The sequence below is a fragment of the Castanea sativa genome, chromosome 6, assembly GCF_040712315.1.
Source record: "Castanea sativa cultivar Marrone di Chiusa Pesio chromosome 6, ASM4071231v1".
Classification (NCBI taxonomy): Eukaryota; Viridiplantae; Streptophyta; class Magnoliopsida; order Fagales; family Fagaceae; genus Castanea; species Castanea sativa.
The window spans coordinates 22,834,450-22,850,408 of NC_134018.1; the positions used below are offsets into that span (position 1 = coordinate 22,834,450).

General features: G+C 38.0%; 1 protein-coding gene across 1 annotated transcript; it reads left to right on the forward strand.

Annotated features, from left to right (window-relative positions):
• The first annotated feature begins 1,261 nt into the window (after positions 1-1,261).
• On the forward strand, positions 1,262-14,034 carry LOC142639259 (uncharacterized). Its single transcript, XM_075813419.1, has 6 exons — positions 1,262-3,054; positions 6,171-6,311; positions 6,427-8,188; positions 10,413-10,702; positions 11,603-12,465; positions 12,560-14,034. The coding sequence occupies exons 1-6, from the start codon at positions 1,696-1,698 to the stop codon at positions 13,737-13,739; spliced, it is 5,595 nt and encodes a 1,864-aa protein (XP_075669534.1). The 5' UTR covers positions 1,262-1,695; the 3' UTR covers positions 13,740-14,034.
• Positions 14,035-15,959: the final 1,925 nt, after the last annotated feature.

A 15,959-nucleotide genomic window follows, 5' to 3' on the forward strand; every position in this document is an offset into this window, starting at 1 on the left:
CATTTAAGTTGCCTTGGTCCAATATACTTTGACCAAAAGCATGCTTTTCAAATTTTGGATGAGATCATGTTATGGTATATTCCATTTGTCGAAATTACTAGTTTCCACGTAAGATTCGGACACCATAGTCTTAGACTAGGACAACCCCTTAATTTGGAAATGAATTGGTTTCATATTTAGACTATGTCTTAATTAAATAGTTTAAATGGGTGTTTAAATTGTGATTTAAGAGTATATTAAATTAAAAATCAATAATTAAACTTTGTCAAAATTAATCCAATGGTGGATTTGTCAAAGTTCACCTCCAACTTAAGGCTACAAGATTGTAACCTAAGGTTACAACCAATTTTGTAACTGAACTGGACGTTTATTAATGTTTAAGAATATGATAATATATCAAAGTTGATAATTTTATATTTAATAAATTTATGAGTTATGATTATTGTATCAATACTATAATTTGCCCTTCCTTTAAGAGTTTTGTAACTTAATTGACAGCTCTCCATACACAAAGTACTTGGAGTTTAGGGAGGAAATGGTTTGACTTGTGAGATTAGTAGCATATTGTAAATATTTTTTTTTTATAAAAAAAAACTCCTCATGTAATTTGAGTTTTAACCAAAGAAATTCCATTGGTTGGAAAAATAAAAACCCTCTAACCTAACCCCAAGCAAGTAGCCCCGAAGAGAGCACCTTAGCAAATGGGTTTTTTGGGCACCAAGGAGCCGTTGTCCTTTGAAAGTGAAAACCCTACACAATGCCATTTGCCAAGTTGCCAACACCCCATTTCACTCCCACCTTATGGAATGGAAAACTTGCCTATTTGGCGGCAACATTTGGTAGGGAAAAAAAAAATGAAAAGAAAAAAAAAAATGAAATTAGGCAAAATCCCACAAATATTCACCTCTTCCCCACCCCCTTCAAAAGCGCGTGCATTTCACACTCGAGAAATCACTGAAAAACACAAACCCTACTAGGCTACTACAAATCCCACAATAAAATCATAATTAGTTTTTCACTAAAAACTCTAAAGCCTTGACAAGAGCCCCCACCTTAATCACAAAACTCTCAATCTTACAGGCCCCTCCCACCTAAATGATCAAAAATAATAAAAACAAGTGATATACACGCGCGTGAGTGAAAAGATTAAAAAAGAAAAAGAAAAACATCATTGTTAAAAAAAAAAAAAAATTCCACTACACCCTCTCTCTCTCTCTCTCTGCTCACGCCCTAGTAGTCTTCCTTCCTATTAGTATTAAGCATAAGCAAAAGCAAAAGCAAAAGCAACAGCAAGAGAGAGAAAGATTTCTTCATTTCTGAGAGGAGACACACAAACTCTTCTTGTCAAAGCCTTTTTTTCCCTCTTTAACAATACAACCACAACCCAAACCCAAAGCCCCAAAACTTTTCCAGACTCAGAATCAAAAAAAAAAAAAAAAAAATCATTGGTAATTGATTTCCTAGGGTTTTTTTTTGCTTGTCTCTCGTTTTCCCTCACCTCATCATTTCCATCTCGGACCGATCCGACTCAGTAATCATTCGGTGAGTCACTCACTATAATTTGACAAAGAAGATCAAATTTTCTGTTTATATGTAAAAGCAAATATAAATATAAGCTCATATTGACGTATATACATAGCTATACATATATATATATATATACACGTTTGTTTTGTATATTTGTGGATTATTGTGATGCGATTGTCGTCGTGGAATCGAAGGATCACTACGAATCGGCAGTCGGGGCCTCGGCTTCGGACGAAGCACAAGAGGCTCGATGCCATATGTGAGGAGGAGTATAATCGGAATCATGTCGAACCGAATGAGGGGGACGGTGGAGGAGATGGGATGGGGGAGCTACGGAGAAGCTCGCGGGTGCGGCGTGCCCCGATTTTGCTGGATGTTTCGCCCCCTCCGGTGAAGAAGAGGCGGAAAATTGGGAATAGTGTGATGTTTATTGGTGAGAAGATTGTTAAGAGTGACTCTTCGCCCGTGCAGTCGCGGGGGAGTGCGGATCTTGGGGGTTTGGAGACCCCCGGGAGTTGGAAATCGAGGTTGAGATCAAGGGGGAGGAATGTAGGTTTTGGGGTTAAGGAGGAGAGGGGTTCACCGAGTGGGAAGAGGAAACTTTTTGTTGAGATTATGGAGGATGAGGAGGTGGTGGGGGGTGGATTGGATGAGAAGAAAGAGGAATTGGGAGGTGGGAAATCTACGGTAGTGAAGTCTAAGAGACCAGGGAGGGTTAAAGCGGAAAATGATTTGAGGGAAGGAGAGGAAGAGAATGAGTTGAATGGGATGAAGGAGAAGGGTGATGGGGAAGAAGTGGAGGTCATTGGTGACATGGGTGATGATGAGGGTAGGTCGGTTTTGGAAAGTGGAATGGGTGGTGGAGATGATATAGATATTGTGGTGGATGGTAATGCCACGGAGTTAGTTGTGGAAGAGGAGAGAGGAACATCGGTTGATTTGAGGTTGGAAGAGGGGTGTGTTGGCAATGACAATGTGGTAGGCATGGAACTTAGTGATAATCAAGTAGAACAATTAGTGTGCGGGAAGGAAGGAGAATGTCAAAGCCATGATGTAGAAGTTGTTGGAATATTGGCAAAGGAAGGAGAAGGTCAAAGTGATGACATAGAAGTTGTTGGAATATCGGCAAACCAAGTGGATAATGGAGGATCTCTTGATGGGAACGAATCTGATTTGGCTAAGGTTAATGACATACCTTCGGAAGATCAAAATGCTAAGAAGGTAGATAAGTCCAAATGTAATTTAAGTGATACGCTTGGCAAGCCACGTGTCAAAGAGGGTAGACGATGTGGTTTGTGTGGGGGAGGGACTGATGGTAAACCTCCAAAAAGGTTAATTCAAGATACAGGTGAGAGTGAAAATGAGGCATACAGTGGCTCTTCAGCATCAGAGGAGCCTAACTATGACTTATGGGATGGTTTTGGTGATGAACCTGGCTGGCTTGGCCGTCTCTTGGGTCCTATAAATGATCGCTATGGTATTGCTGGAATATGGGTTCATCAACACTGTGCTGTATGGAGTCCAGAGGTATGGTTCTTGACTCATAATTATTTCCTGGTTTCCTTGCATCATAAAACTATCAATATGTAGTCTCTTTTAATGTATATTTAGCATTAGGAATATGTAAATGCTGACTGTTATTGTTGTTGTTCTATGCTGTTCACTTGCTCATTTTTTATATTTATGTTTTTTTTTCCCTCTTTCCAATTTAAAGAAAATCCTGTCTACATGGATGATATAGATTGTTTAAATATTGTGGGATGTGAGACTTGCTATCATTCTAAAGTTGGAGTCCCTTACATGTTAACAAGAAATTGTTGTAGTGGTTCCCCTGCTGAAGTTCTTTGAGGCCCATTTTTACATTATATATGTGTTTCTACAGATCCCTTACATGTTATGTCCTGACAAATGTGTTTACAGTGGTATGGAACGTGCTGCAAGAGGAACAGCATTAAAATATTAATACAAAATCTCCACGAGTAAATGATTGTGTACAACTTGATTGTACATATATCCAAGCATTTATAAAAAATTCCCGATCCACTAAATACAGTGGTAAAAACTAAATTTGGCCAAGATAAGCTAAAAGTAATATATAATTAAAGATGTTGAACATCATCATGCAAAGCCAATGCATCAAAAGAATTATAGGGTAGAGGTCTTAACTCTTAATCCTCTCTTAGGCATAATTTGGTAGTTAGGGTGTACAAAGTGATCAGAATAAGGATAAAACATGTATAGGGGTCCCTGTTAAGATTATGGGCTAGAGAACCTTATTGGGGCTTGGTCCTTTAAACTTAAAAACGCCTGCTTTCAAAGGATGCTTTGGGGCTGTTATGTTTGGTAGTTTGGGAGGTGAAAATGAATGTAGGAATGTCATTAGTTGGGTTCAGTGATGTATGGGCGTTGGAATTTATAAATAAAAGCATTGAACATTTGAACTATTCCCTGCCTGCTCCGACACCTATCCACTTCAGATAGGTGTCGGAGCAGCAGTTCAGCAGATGGTTCTTCGGCAATCTTACAGCTTAAGTCCCAGCTATATGCTTCTGATGCACACCTAGCTATCTCAAAGAAACTTGCTTGCCTGAAAATCTAAGGAAAAAAACTTCAAAACTGTCTTTTAGTTACACTTTTTATTTATCATCAGTAGAAAGAAACTAGCTTATTCAACACATGGGGGAAGTTGGAGCTTCAGCTTCTGCTGCGGAGTCCCTTTGAGGTTTGGAAACAACCTGTATGTGATTATTCTCCAAACACATCGCCAGCAAACTTTTGCTGTAGCTTCTGCAATACCATGAAATATGTTTGTTAAGGCTCACAGGTGGATTTCTTAGTCCACATTGAATTTCCTCTAGTGAATGTTTACATAGTCATAATATGAAGTCTATTTATTTTATAACTTACTTTGAGGTAAGTCCCATGGTTCTGGGCAATATTGATGAGGTCTGTTTTAAGGCTTTTTTGAAACATTTTGAAATATGTTTTAAAGAAGAGCATGTTGAGAAAAGGGGTATAGAACCCCAGTAATAACCAGTAATAAGAGGTAGGATAATAGGTTCTCGTACTGTGACCTAGACCCCCAGCCTCCTACCTTCTAGCCCCTCCTAGCATAGTTGAAACCTCATGAGAAATAAGGATATTAGAGAGCTGCTTTACCGCAGGCGAATCGTGGAAAAGTGCGTGAGAGAAGTAACTACGTGAAGACTTGATCACGTAGGTTGCTTGGATTGGAAAAAAAGTCTGTATGCATGCTATAGAATAATTTATCATTTAACAATAGATAAATAAGTCAAAGATGCTACTGACTTTTCTGCTTGCCTGCCTCCAGTCTTGGTTGCATAAAATACTCAAAAGAGGCAAAATGGTAAGTACAGTTTTAATTAATTGATCTATCATGTGAACCCAACTGGCAATAGGCAGGGCTACTGGTTCTGCTGTCCTAGTGTCTTCTTATTTATCTATCATGGAAAAGGGACAAACGAATTCTTAAGTTTAAGATAGTAGTGGTTAAGTTAGGAAATGTTACTCTAGGACCCTGGGGTGAGCCATTGGCCTCCTTTATGCACATTAACAGATTATATATATAAGATAGGGCTGTATATTTATTTTGTTTGGACATAGGAATGAGCACTGATTAATGTAATTAAAAAACCTAGTAGCTTTGATGAATGCGTTGAAATCTGACTCTTGACTATTTGTGGAGAAAATTTCTCTCTTCCAGTTAAGGTTGAAAAACTACTTAATATTCTTCCCAATGCAAATTTCAGCAAGTTGGGCCTGACAGGTGCTCTTATTGTGATTGTGTGGCGGAGGAAATTCTAAACCAGTATTCACTAAAAGAAAAGAAAGGAAAAGGAAAAAAATTGTTGTTCTATGCTAGTATATTCACCAGTACAGTTATAGTTTTTTATTTATAGGTGCCAGTACAGTCATAGTTTGGTAAGGAATATACTATAGTGTCATGTTTTATGTGCATACAACAGAGGGGCACAATCTCCTCAGCTTTAGACCATTCTGATCCTGGAAACATCTAGGAAGTCAAAGGAGGGACCATCAAGAGAAGTGTGATCATCACAATGGATCTACAGGAGTTTCGTGAATAGAGTATATTAATTTAGGTTTAAGTCTAATATACTTTTCCACCTAGACAGATTAGTTTGCGGTTTCCTATTGTCTATAGAATCTGGATTTGTATGAGTCTGTAGTCTCATTCCTCTGTATTAGTTCTTTGGTTTGCATTATTTTTACAGTGGTATGCTCTTAATTGATACTGATGAAGATAATGGTTAGTCTGCAATAGCTCCAGTCTTGAGTTATTTAGTTCTTTTTCCTTTGTTGTCATGACAATTTTTGTTTCCTTGACTTGCTGTGCTTATCAGATTATTATGGGTTAAGATTATATACCATGTCATATATTGCTACACGGTAGTTAGGTGTAAGCAACAATCTTTTTTCATTTATTGTCAACTACTTATATGTATTTAGGTGCCTACTTCTCCTTTCTGTCTCTTTATTCTCTGAAATTTATTGGCTTAATAGATGTGGTACTAGAAGTTAATATCATTTATTATTCACTTATTTGTAGTTCATCTACTATCATGTTACAGTAAATCTTCATACATTGTGATTTGTGTTTGAAGGTTTATTTTGCTGGTTTGGGATGTTTAAAGAATGTAAGGGCTGCCCTTTGCAGAGGAAGGGCTTTAAAATGCACCCGCTGCGGGAGGCGAGGAGCAACTATTGGATGCCGGGTTGATCGGTGTCCAAAAACGTACCACTTGGTTGGTTTTTTGTTGTCCTTGGAATGATTTTCTGTTCTTTTATTTTGTGGATAAGGCAACCATCTACTGTTCTACCAACATTTATAAGAATTTATATGCTATCTATGTTTTGCAGCCTTGTGCACGAGCTAAAGGTTGCATCTTTGATCATCGCAAATTTCTTATTGCCTGCACAGATCATCGGCGTTTTTTTCAACCTCAAGGTAATCAATATCTGACCCGGATAAAGAAATTGAAGGCTAAGAAAATGAAGTTGGAAATGAGGAAGCTTTCGAATGATGCTGGGCGAAAGGATATTGAAGCAGAAGAGAAATGGTTGGAAAATTGTGGTGAGGATGAAGAATTTTTGAAACGTGAGAGCAAGAGGCTTCACCGAGACTTATTAAGAATTGCACCTGTGTACATTGGAGGCTCAGAATCAGAGAGTGGAAAATTGTTTCAGGGTTGGGATTCGGTTGCTGGGCTTCAAGATGTCATACGATGCATGAAGGAAGTTGTCATATTACCTTTGTTATATCCTGAGTTCTTTAATAATCTTGGCATTACACCTCCTAGAGGTGTTCTTTTGCATGGGTATCCAGGAACAGGTAAAACTCTGGTGGTTCGGGCACTGATAGGTGCATGTGCTCGTGGTGATAAACGGATAGCATATTTTGCTCGCAAAGGTGCTGATTGCTTAGGAAAATATGTTGGTGATGCTGAGCGCCAGCTGAGACTCTTGTTTCAGGTTGCTGAAAGATGTCAACCTTCTATAATATTCTTTGATGAGATAGATGGGTTGGCACCCTCCCGCACAAGGCAGCAGGATCAGACTCATAGTTCAGTTGTGTCAACATTGCTTGCTTTATTAGATGGTTTAAAGTCTCGAGGTTCAGTCATAGTAATAGGTGCAACAAATCGTCCAGATGCTGTTGATCCAGCATTAAGGCGACCTGGGAGATTTGATCGGGAGATTTATTTTCCACTGCCGTCAGTTGAGGACAGAGCTGCCATTTTGTCGCTACACACTCAAAGGTGGCCGAAACCAGTTACTGGATCCTTGCTTCATTGGATTGCAAAAAATACTGCAGGCTTTGCTGGTGCTGATCTGCAGGCTCTTTGTACTCAAGCAGCCATTACTGCTTTGAAGAGGAATTTCCCTTTGCAGCAAATTTTATCTGCAGCTGGGGAGAAAGTTCCTGGTCATAAGCGCCTTCCTCTTCCTGCCTTTGCAGTAGAGGAGAGGGATTGGTTAGAGGCTCTATTGTTTTCTCCACCTCCATGCTCTCGTAGGGAAGCAGGAATTGCTGCTAATGATATAGTATCTGCTCCCCTTCCCAGACATCTTGTTCCTTGTCTTCTGCAATCGTTATGCACTCTGCTAGTTTCCCTTTATCGTGATGAACGCCTAGGGCTACCAACTCCTATTTCTAAAGCTGCTGCAATGATTGAAAGTGTAATGGTTTCCGCTTTAGATAAGAAGCAAATGCCTACTGATTGTTGGTGGTCCCATCTTGATGATTTTATCAAAGAAGCAGATGTTGCAAAGGAACTAGAGAGAAAACTTTCATATTCAGGCATTTTAGTTGGAGATGCTGACTTTTCTGGTTCTGATGTGTCCAATGATGACACTGTTGATAACTTTGTACAGTTTGAACCTTCAATAAAATATCATGGTGGCACTCGCTCAAGTTTGTTACAAAATATATCAATTTCATCAGCAAAAAAATCAGGATTCCGATTATTGATTGCTGGAAGTCCCAGATCTGGACAGAGGCATCTTGCTTCTTGCCTTCTCCACTGCTTTGTTGGGAATTTTGAGATTCAAAAGATTGATTTGGCTACAGTTTCACAAGAAGGACATGGAGATGTGGTGCAGGGGATAACACAATTATTAAGTATGTGTCCCTCTCTTTATCTTGTTATTAGCTTCTTTTATGCTGTAGATTGTTCGAACTATAAGCAAACATGAGTTTCACAACTGACTGCCTATCTAGACTCTAGTGACATTATAATGGCTTGCCAACATATTAGTTGTGTACCACATATTCTTCTACCATGCTATTTGAGTGGGCATGTATTTTTCTATATAACTAGACCACTTAATTCCTGTGCCTATTCTTGATATGGGGATGCTAGGGGTTAATGGTCAAATGCGTTTGCATGAGGTGCTTCTGGTGCTGATGATATCCTATGTAACGGAAGCTTTTGTGTGTAAAATTACTTCTGTTAATTGTTTTTTGGTGGTAGGGAGAGGGACAATTTTATTTTAATCTAGTTTTATTTAATTTTAGAAGTCACTATTGGACCATTGCATTTTATTCTAGGTCTTATTCGCTAAATTAGGTAATTGGTATTTTACCTAATTTCCTAGAGCAATGGTTAGTTTCGTCATTCAATGATTGGGCTTTGGAGTTTGGCCCAAGTCAATTAAGTTAAGGTTTAGTCCTCGTAGTCTATATATGATTGATGAATATGGACGGTTTTATGACTGACGAATACAAACTTTGTTGGTATCATGCCAAAGGCTTGTGTTGATTCCAATTTCCAAGCAATCTTAAGTGCTAAAGCCTAGGGTTCAGACTACTTTAGTTGGCAAAACCTAGGGTTTTTTCTATTCTTCTTCCTTATTTTTTGCAATTCTATATGAGAATTTCATCCTGAATATCTTACATAAAGTTTGTACAATAAAGTGTAGCTGTAGCTTAGTAGTTAAATCTACCATCAGTTAGATTTCTGCTTTCATGCAGCTTTTAGGGAGCAAAAAAATGTTCTTCACTGGTAAAGCTTGATTTTGTTGTTCTCTCCTGATACTTTCTGTAGTGCTATAGATTTTTATCTCTTTCCTTGTTCTGTCCAAAATGATATTATGATATTTTTCCACATCAATAAGGCATTGATGGTTGACGTTATAATCTAAGGCTTCATTTTAGCTAATTAGGATTTAAGTATTTTATTTTATGTCTTACTTAATTTCGTAAATCAAGTTTTATTTTCTTTAAATCACTTTCCTATTGAAACTTCCATGCAAACCAAAAGATGGTTTGAATAGTTGTAAATCAACTTTCCTCTCTTTTCTTCACTTTCTTAAGCACTCATTGAAGACTTTGAGTGTCTGATGCATGTTTGGGCCCTAAAGAAGCTTGGAAAGCTCATACCTAATAGATAGTTTCCATCCTTATAATAACTAATATGGACTTTGTTTTTCTTCTCTAATTAAATAAAATAATTATTTACTTATCAAAAAAACTAATATGAATTTTGTTTCATTGAAAAGCAATGCTTTCAAATAATGAGTGTTTAAGCAGCATTTTCTACAATGGGGTGAGCCTGAGTTTCGTTAGCTTGATCTAAATGGGGGATGGAAGGGAGAAATGAGCAGGCAAACTTGTGCTTTGAAAAAAATTGCTAATAATAAATATCATCAATTATAAAAATGTTGTGAGGAGGTTTCTATACCTGTAATTTGCAGGGCCTCAACAAATGGGCTAATATCATTGTTTGGCATTGCTGCAAGTGTTTTAAGTTCATTATTTGGAGTTTACTTTGAGAAACAAACTTTTGAAACTTTGTTGAAATCCCTAGATCAGTTCCTAACTATTTGACCAGTGCTCATCTGTATTGCTTTACTGTGATCATGCCTTCATTAACATTATCACAAGACCAACATGTGGCAGAAGTACTCAGTATACCTTTGCCTTATTATTATTATTTTTTACAATGAATTTCAATTCTAAGAGAGAAAGTGGTTGGGTTTCGCTCACAACAAAGAAGAGTGCTATTTTGTTCTCACACACTGATTCCTTACGCCTCATTCTCTCTTGAAGACATGCTCCCTTATCTCCTTGCACACCACTTTCCCTAAAAGATAGGCTTCCTATCACTAAGGTACCCCCTAATGTCTTGCAACCATTTTGTGAATGGGGTTGCCATAAGGGTATTTCCAATAATTATTTACCTATAAAAAAATAAGGGTATTTCCAATAATTATAATGTGAATGAGGTTTTTCAGTCAACTTATGTTCAAATTATAACATAAGTTGAATCTTGATGAATTAAGTACTTTCATGGCTATAATTAAATTCATATAAAAATGTCCTCATGACTATCTGTCCTTGGCAGTGAAATGTGCTAGTGTGGGGTCATGTGTTGTATTTATGCCAAGAATTGATTTGTGGGCTGTGGAGAAAAATCAAGTTATTGAGGAGAGTGATTCCAGTTCAAAACACCATCAGTTTCCTGATTTCACACATGGTCAAGCTATTCAGAAGGAGAATGAGTTTGGCACACAGGAAATCAAATCAGCAAAGATGGATGACCGCCTTTGTGCTGTCCAAAGTGCTTCACATGCCTGGAGCTCATTTATTGAGCATGTGGAATCTATATGCGTGTCTACATCCTTGATGATTCTGGTACGAAATAAAATTGTCGATTTCTATCTTTGTGTCCAGATTTTCACAATAATGGATGATCACAATTAAAATCTCAAAACATGATTTGGTACTTTTTTTTATTTTTATTTTTTTAATAAGACATGTTTCAGTATCTAGCATTGGGTAACTTAATGTTTGTTATTTGTTGATTTAAGCCATCTTTTGAGAGGAGCCAATGCTTATCTGAAAATGAAAATTTCATTTTTCCCTCTCCTGTGGGGGGTGTGGTTGGTTTTTTGTTTCTTTTATAAATCTTAGATGTCTTTTAAGTAATATATATTATAGCTTTACAGTGATAAGCATAAGTCCCCACCCGGGGTGCCACAGCAGTAAGGAAGAGTGCCTGGACTAACTGTAAACCCAGAATTCTCTAGTTCAACTCTGAGCTGAGGTATTTCACAATTTACCTGATGCCTGCTCAGTGGGGATGTGTAGGCATCCGGGGTTTGCCTCTCAGGGGTGGTGACGGCGGTCCTGCTGGCCCATACCTTGAGGGGGGTTCCTCATCATAAAAAAAAAAAAAAAAAAAAAAAAAATTACTGTGATAAAAATGAAACAATACTCAAGGAAAAATTCCACTGTAGCTCAATGGTTATTCATAATAAACTTATCCAAAAAAAACTCAATGGCCAAGGCAAAATGTTGATTGATAATTTTTTATATGTCTTCCTGTGTTTTGCTATAAATTTATAGCTGTCTTTAAAGTAACATGTATGTTAACGTTACAGTGATTATGAATGTATGAATGTTGGCATTTGCTCAGTTCTTTTGCATTTTAAGTTCATTAGTGATGGTGCAGTACTTATATGCTTGATAATGCAGTCAATTTTTCTTTCTATATAATAGCATATTCTCATAATGATTTTAATTTTCCCACAGGCTACTTCAGAAATTTCATATACAGTACTTCCACATAAAATAAGGCAGTTTTTTAAGAGTCACTTATCAAATTGCAGTCAGTCAACTCCTTCAGAGCACACTGTCCCTCGATTCTCTGTGCAGATTGATGGCAATTTCAGCCATGATGATAAAGTGATCAATTTTTCTGCAGAAGAGTTATCAAAGGATATAGTTAGACAGCTTGTTCAGCTCATTCATAAAAAATCTCACTTACATGCCAGTTCATGCAAGGAGTATACAACTTGTGATTCCATTAAAGGCTATACAGACAAAATAAATCATATTTCAGATAATGGATTAGGTAATGTACATGAGGGTAACTCACAATTTCCTGATGAGTCTTCTATAAAAGTTCCACAACCACCCAGCAATAGAATTGTGAAGGGGAAATCAAGCTTGCTGTTAGCAATTTCAACATTTGGCTATCAAATTCTGCGATATCCTCATTTTGCTGAACTTTGTTGGGTCACATCAAAACTGAAAGAAGGTCCCTCTGCTGACATAAATGGACCTTGGAAGGGCTGGCCTTTCAATTCTTGTATAATTCGTCCTAATGACTCCTTGGAAAAGGTAGCTGTTGCTTGTGGTGCCAGTACTATTAAAAGCAAAGAAAAATCTGGACTAGTTAGAGGCCTTATTGCTGTTGGTTTATTGGCATATAGAGGTTCCTACACATCACTTAGGGAAGTCTCCTATGAGGTGCGCAAGGTTCTTGAGCTCCTAGTTGGACAGATCAATGAAAAGGTTCAAGCTGGAAAAGACAGATATCAATTCGTTCGTATTTTGTCGCAAGTAGCTTATCTGGAAGATATGGTTATTAGCTGGGCGTACTCACTGCAGAGGTACTATTGGTATTTCCATTAACAAGCTTCAATAATTATTTTCATTTTTTTAATTGTTTTGATGTTATCTAATAACCATTCCTTCCATTTTCAGTCTGGAGATGGATGCTCCAACAGAAGTGCAAGACCCTATGCTAACTAGTATGGAATCTGTAGATAAGCACATTACATGTGTGGATAATCAAGTTCAAAGTGAGGAATGCAGGTCAAATGCTTGTGGCAATAGTTGTGATGAACCAGAAGTGCTGGAGGAAAGTCCTCAAGGAATTGCTGCTGAAAAAATTGAATGTGTTGACTTGAACAAAGGAAATGGTGGTTTAAGTTATCCTTGCTCTGAGAAAATGGTTGAAATTTCCGAAAAAGGTTCTCCACAGAAAATTGGCCACTTGGGTCATTCAACCATGGATGAACTTCTTCACAAATCTGCTGATGCTAATCAGTTGGTTGGTAAAATTTTATATAGGCAGAATGGGATGAAATCTGGACCTTATAGAATGGAAAATACTGAAAGCCATGCATTGGTGGATGATAACTCTAGATCCTCAATACATTCTAATGGATTTGCATTCATAGAATCCAGTGTCCTTTCTGAGAATGGTCTCAGTAGCTCTGGTGAATTGGGCTCCATGGAAGTCTGCAACCAGGTTAATGGTTTGCCCTCAACAAGGACTGGTGCTTCATGCAGTGATGGTAAGCCCGATGCTGATAAGCAAGCAGTGGATAACAGTTTCTCCCTGAGCGACAGAAGTATTTCTGGCAAGGGGATTGTTTGTTTGTATCAATGTTGCCCTGAATGCCTATACAACCTTCACGGTTTGATGCGGAATATCCTTATTCGTGTATGGGGATTAAATGGGAGCCATTGGACGGTAGAGGATGTCCATGATGTTGTTGCATCATTATCTGTGGATATTCTTTCAGCATTTAAAAAAGTTTACATTTCTGAAAATTTCAGTGATTCATTTGGTGGGAAACTGAAAGACAGGAGGAATGTTGAATGTCCAGAAATGAGAACTTGTCATTGTGAAAATTCAGGAAATAGTGGTGTCATGCCGATGGAATGTAGTTGTCACTCCATAAGCCAAAGTGTAACTGCAAAAGCAAATGCCTCCAAAAAGACTCAACTCAGGCTTGATTCAAAATTTCTTTTTAGAGAAGGTGTACTGGTTCATGTAGATCCTGGCAAGGATGTTTCCTTTCACTGTAAATTTGAGACTTTGTGCCTATGTTCTCTTATAGAGTTGATAGTAATGACCAAGCAGCCTTTTGATTGATTTGATGTTTTAACAAGCTTTGATTGCTCTGCCATGGCAGTGATTGCTGCTGCGACGGGATTTAGGTGTGAAACAATTTTCAAGAGATGAAAAAGAAACCAAATTTTGTCGACTGTTTCAGTGCAGTTCCTTTTCTTCTTTGATGAGCAACGATAGTAGGGCAGTTTCTTGCTTTTCCCCAAAACTACCTATAGAAATTTTGACTCATTGCAAGAAGCTAATCTACACGGTGTAAGTATACTTTTCTGTTAGGTGATTTATGCCTTCGTATGTAAAGCTGTTTCATATTCCCTTATGTATATTTTGATGGTATCACCATTTTTTTTTCTGGGGTTAATACAAGTGCAGCTAATAACTGCATGTTTACGAGACTAACTGAAGTAGATATAAGGAATGTCAAACGGTAGAAAGTTCGTAATGTCATGTTTTGACGAGCTAATAGGTATGCTGCGGCTGCATTAGCAGTGTGTTTACATGTTGTGGACGGAGATTTTATGTAGAGGTGAAATTCCTAGCTGGATACAATTTTATGAGCCGCTGTATAAATTTTTTTTTTTTTCGTTCCAAGGAAGACGTTTTAATAATTTAGTGCCTTAGACATTGATAAGCAGGATTATCTGCAAAATCAAGGGAAAATGTGGTCTCCAGTGCCATAAAAAACAAGGGTTAGGTTTGGATTGAGAAAAATTCTGAGATAACTCTAAGGACGATATTTTTTACAATATTTTTCATCACAGTTGTTGATATTATGTTTTGATTAGTATATAATTAAAGTCATATTAGTAGTTAACCTATCTATAATCAATCAATATATATATGTATATATATACCATAAGGGGGTAAGTTACAGGCTAAGGCCGGTTGAGGCCAGTGTGCGGAAGGATAAAATACAAATGAAAGCCGACTGAGGCTATTTGGCTACAATGACTAATACCGACTGAGGTATTATGACTGAGTCACTGGATTACAACTGAAAATTAAACTCTTGGCTGGAAGAGGAGGGAATTTTGGAGTTGCTGAATTGCTCCTAAAATTGGACCTGCTGAAGACTGGAGTCTTGCTTCCCTTAAATAGGCTGGAGGGAGCATTGGATGCTGCTGGATGATTGCTGAAATTACGGAGAGTAAATTGCTTTTACTGAGGTGAAAGCTGTTTCCACCGAAAGCAATAGTATCTCAGAATGATTGTGTTTGTGAACAGTAAAAACTTTCACTGTTCATGCTATAGTGCTTTGTCCCCTTGCTTTTCCGGATTCGGTCACTGTTGAAATAGTAACCTGTCGGGGAATCTGCTGGTGGGGATACTGTTGGTGATGTGGGTACTGTTCATATCAGTGGCTGGTGCTGATTTTGAATAGTAACCGGATTGCTATCTTATCCTGAGTTGCCGAGTCATGATGCTTTTTTAATCACTATCCAGATTATACCCGCTGTAAGGATCTTGGGAATCCTGGAAAGGGTCAATTGGACTGTGGGGATCCCACGGGGAATCGTTACCACAATTGTGCTCATGACATCTGGCATATTGATTGCAGAGTCCACAGTAGAGGAGAGGTTCTTTTTCCTTGTACAGGAACTCTCTGGGGTTATCTGGACCAAGTTTCTTGAGATTTTTGATGGCAGAGTCATACGGACGTCTTCCAAAAACATAGATCCTGTCTGTAGAACCTATAAAATGGTAATCCTTCCATAGATCCTGGCTGATATCAAGAATTTGGTCGTTGAAGTAGTTCCTCCAGCGTTCTGCTAGGGCATCAGGGTATCTGTATGAAACATATGTGTACCCTTCATACCAGGGGTCTTGATAAGTAAAACCATTAATGAGGACAAGATGCTTTGAGGGATGAACTTCCATCCAGTTTTCTTTGTCCCATCTTGGTAATGTACTCCAACATCTGATAGAAGTAACCGGGCTGTTGTCTTGCTTGACAGCATTTTGGATGATCTGGGGCAGTTGGCTGATTTGGTCAGGACTTGTTAGCTTGATAAGTCTGATGAAACCATATTCAAACATCTGTGAGAGCCAAATAGGATCTCTCTCATCCTCATCTGTTTCATCTTCATAATTGACCAAAAGTCCTGGAAAGGGATGCCTGTTTTCATATACTCTGGAGCTGCTTCCAAAGTATTCTTCCCATGCGGCTTGCACTAGGACATTATCAATATCATCTGAATCGTCTGGATTAGGAATAGTGGTTGTGACCAACATTTTGAAATGTTC

Coding starts and splice junctions, on each gene's coding strand:
- LOC142639259 (XM_075813419.1), top strand. CDS start 1,696: ATGCGATTGTCGTCGTGGAATCGAAGGATCACTACGAATCGGCAGTCG. Junction 8,189..10,412: donor GGGGATAACACAATTATTAA/GTATGTGTCCCT, acceptor TGTCCTTGGCAG/TGAAATGTGCTAGTGTGGGG. Junction 10,703..11,602: donor CTACATCCTTGATGATTCTG/GTACGAAATAAA, acceptor ATTTTCCCACAG/GCTACTTCAGAAATTTCATA.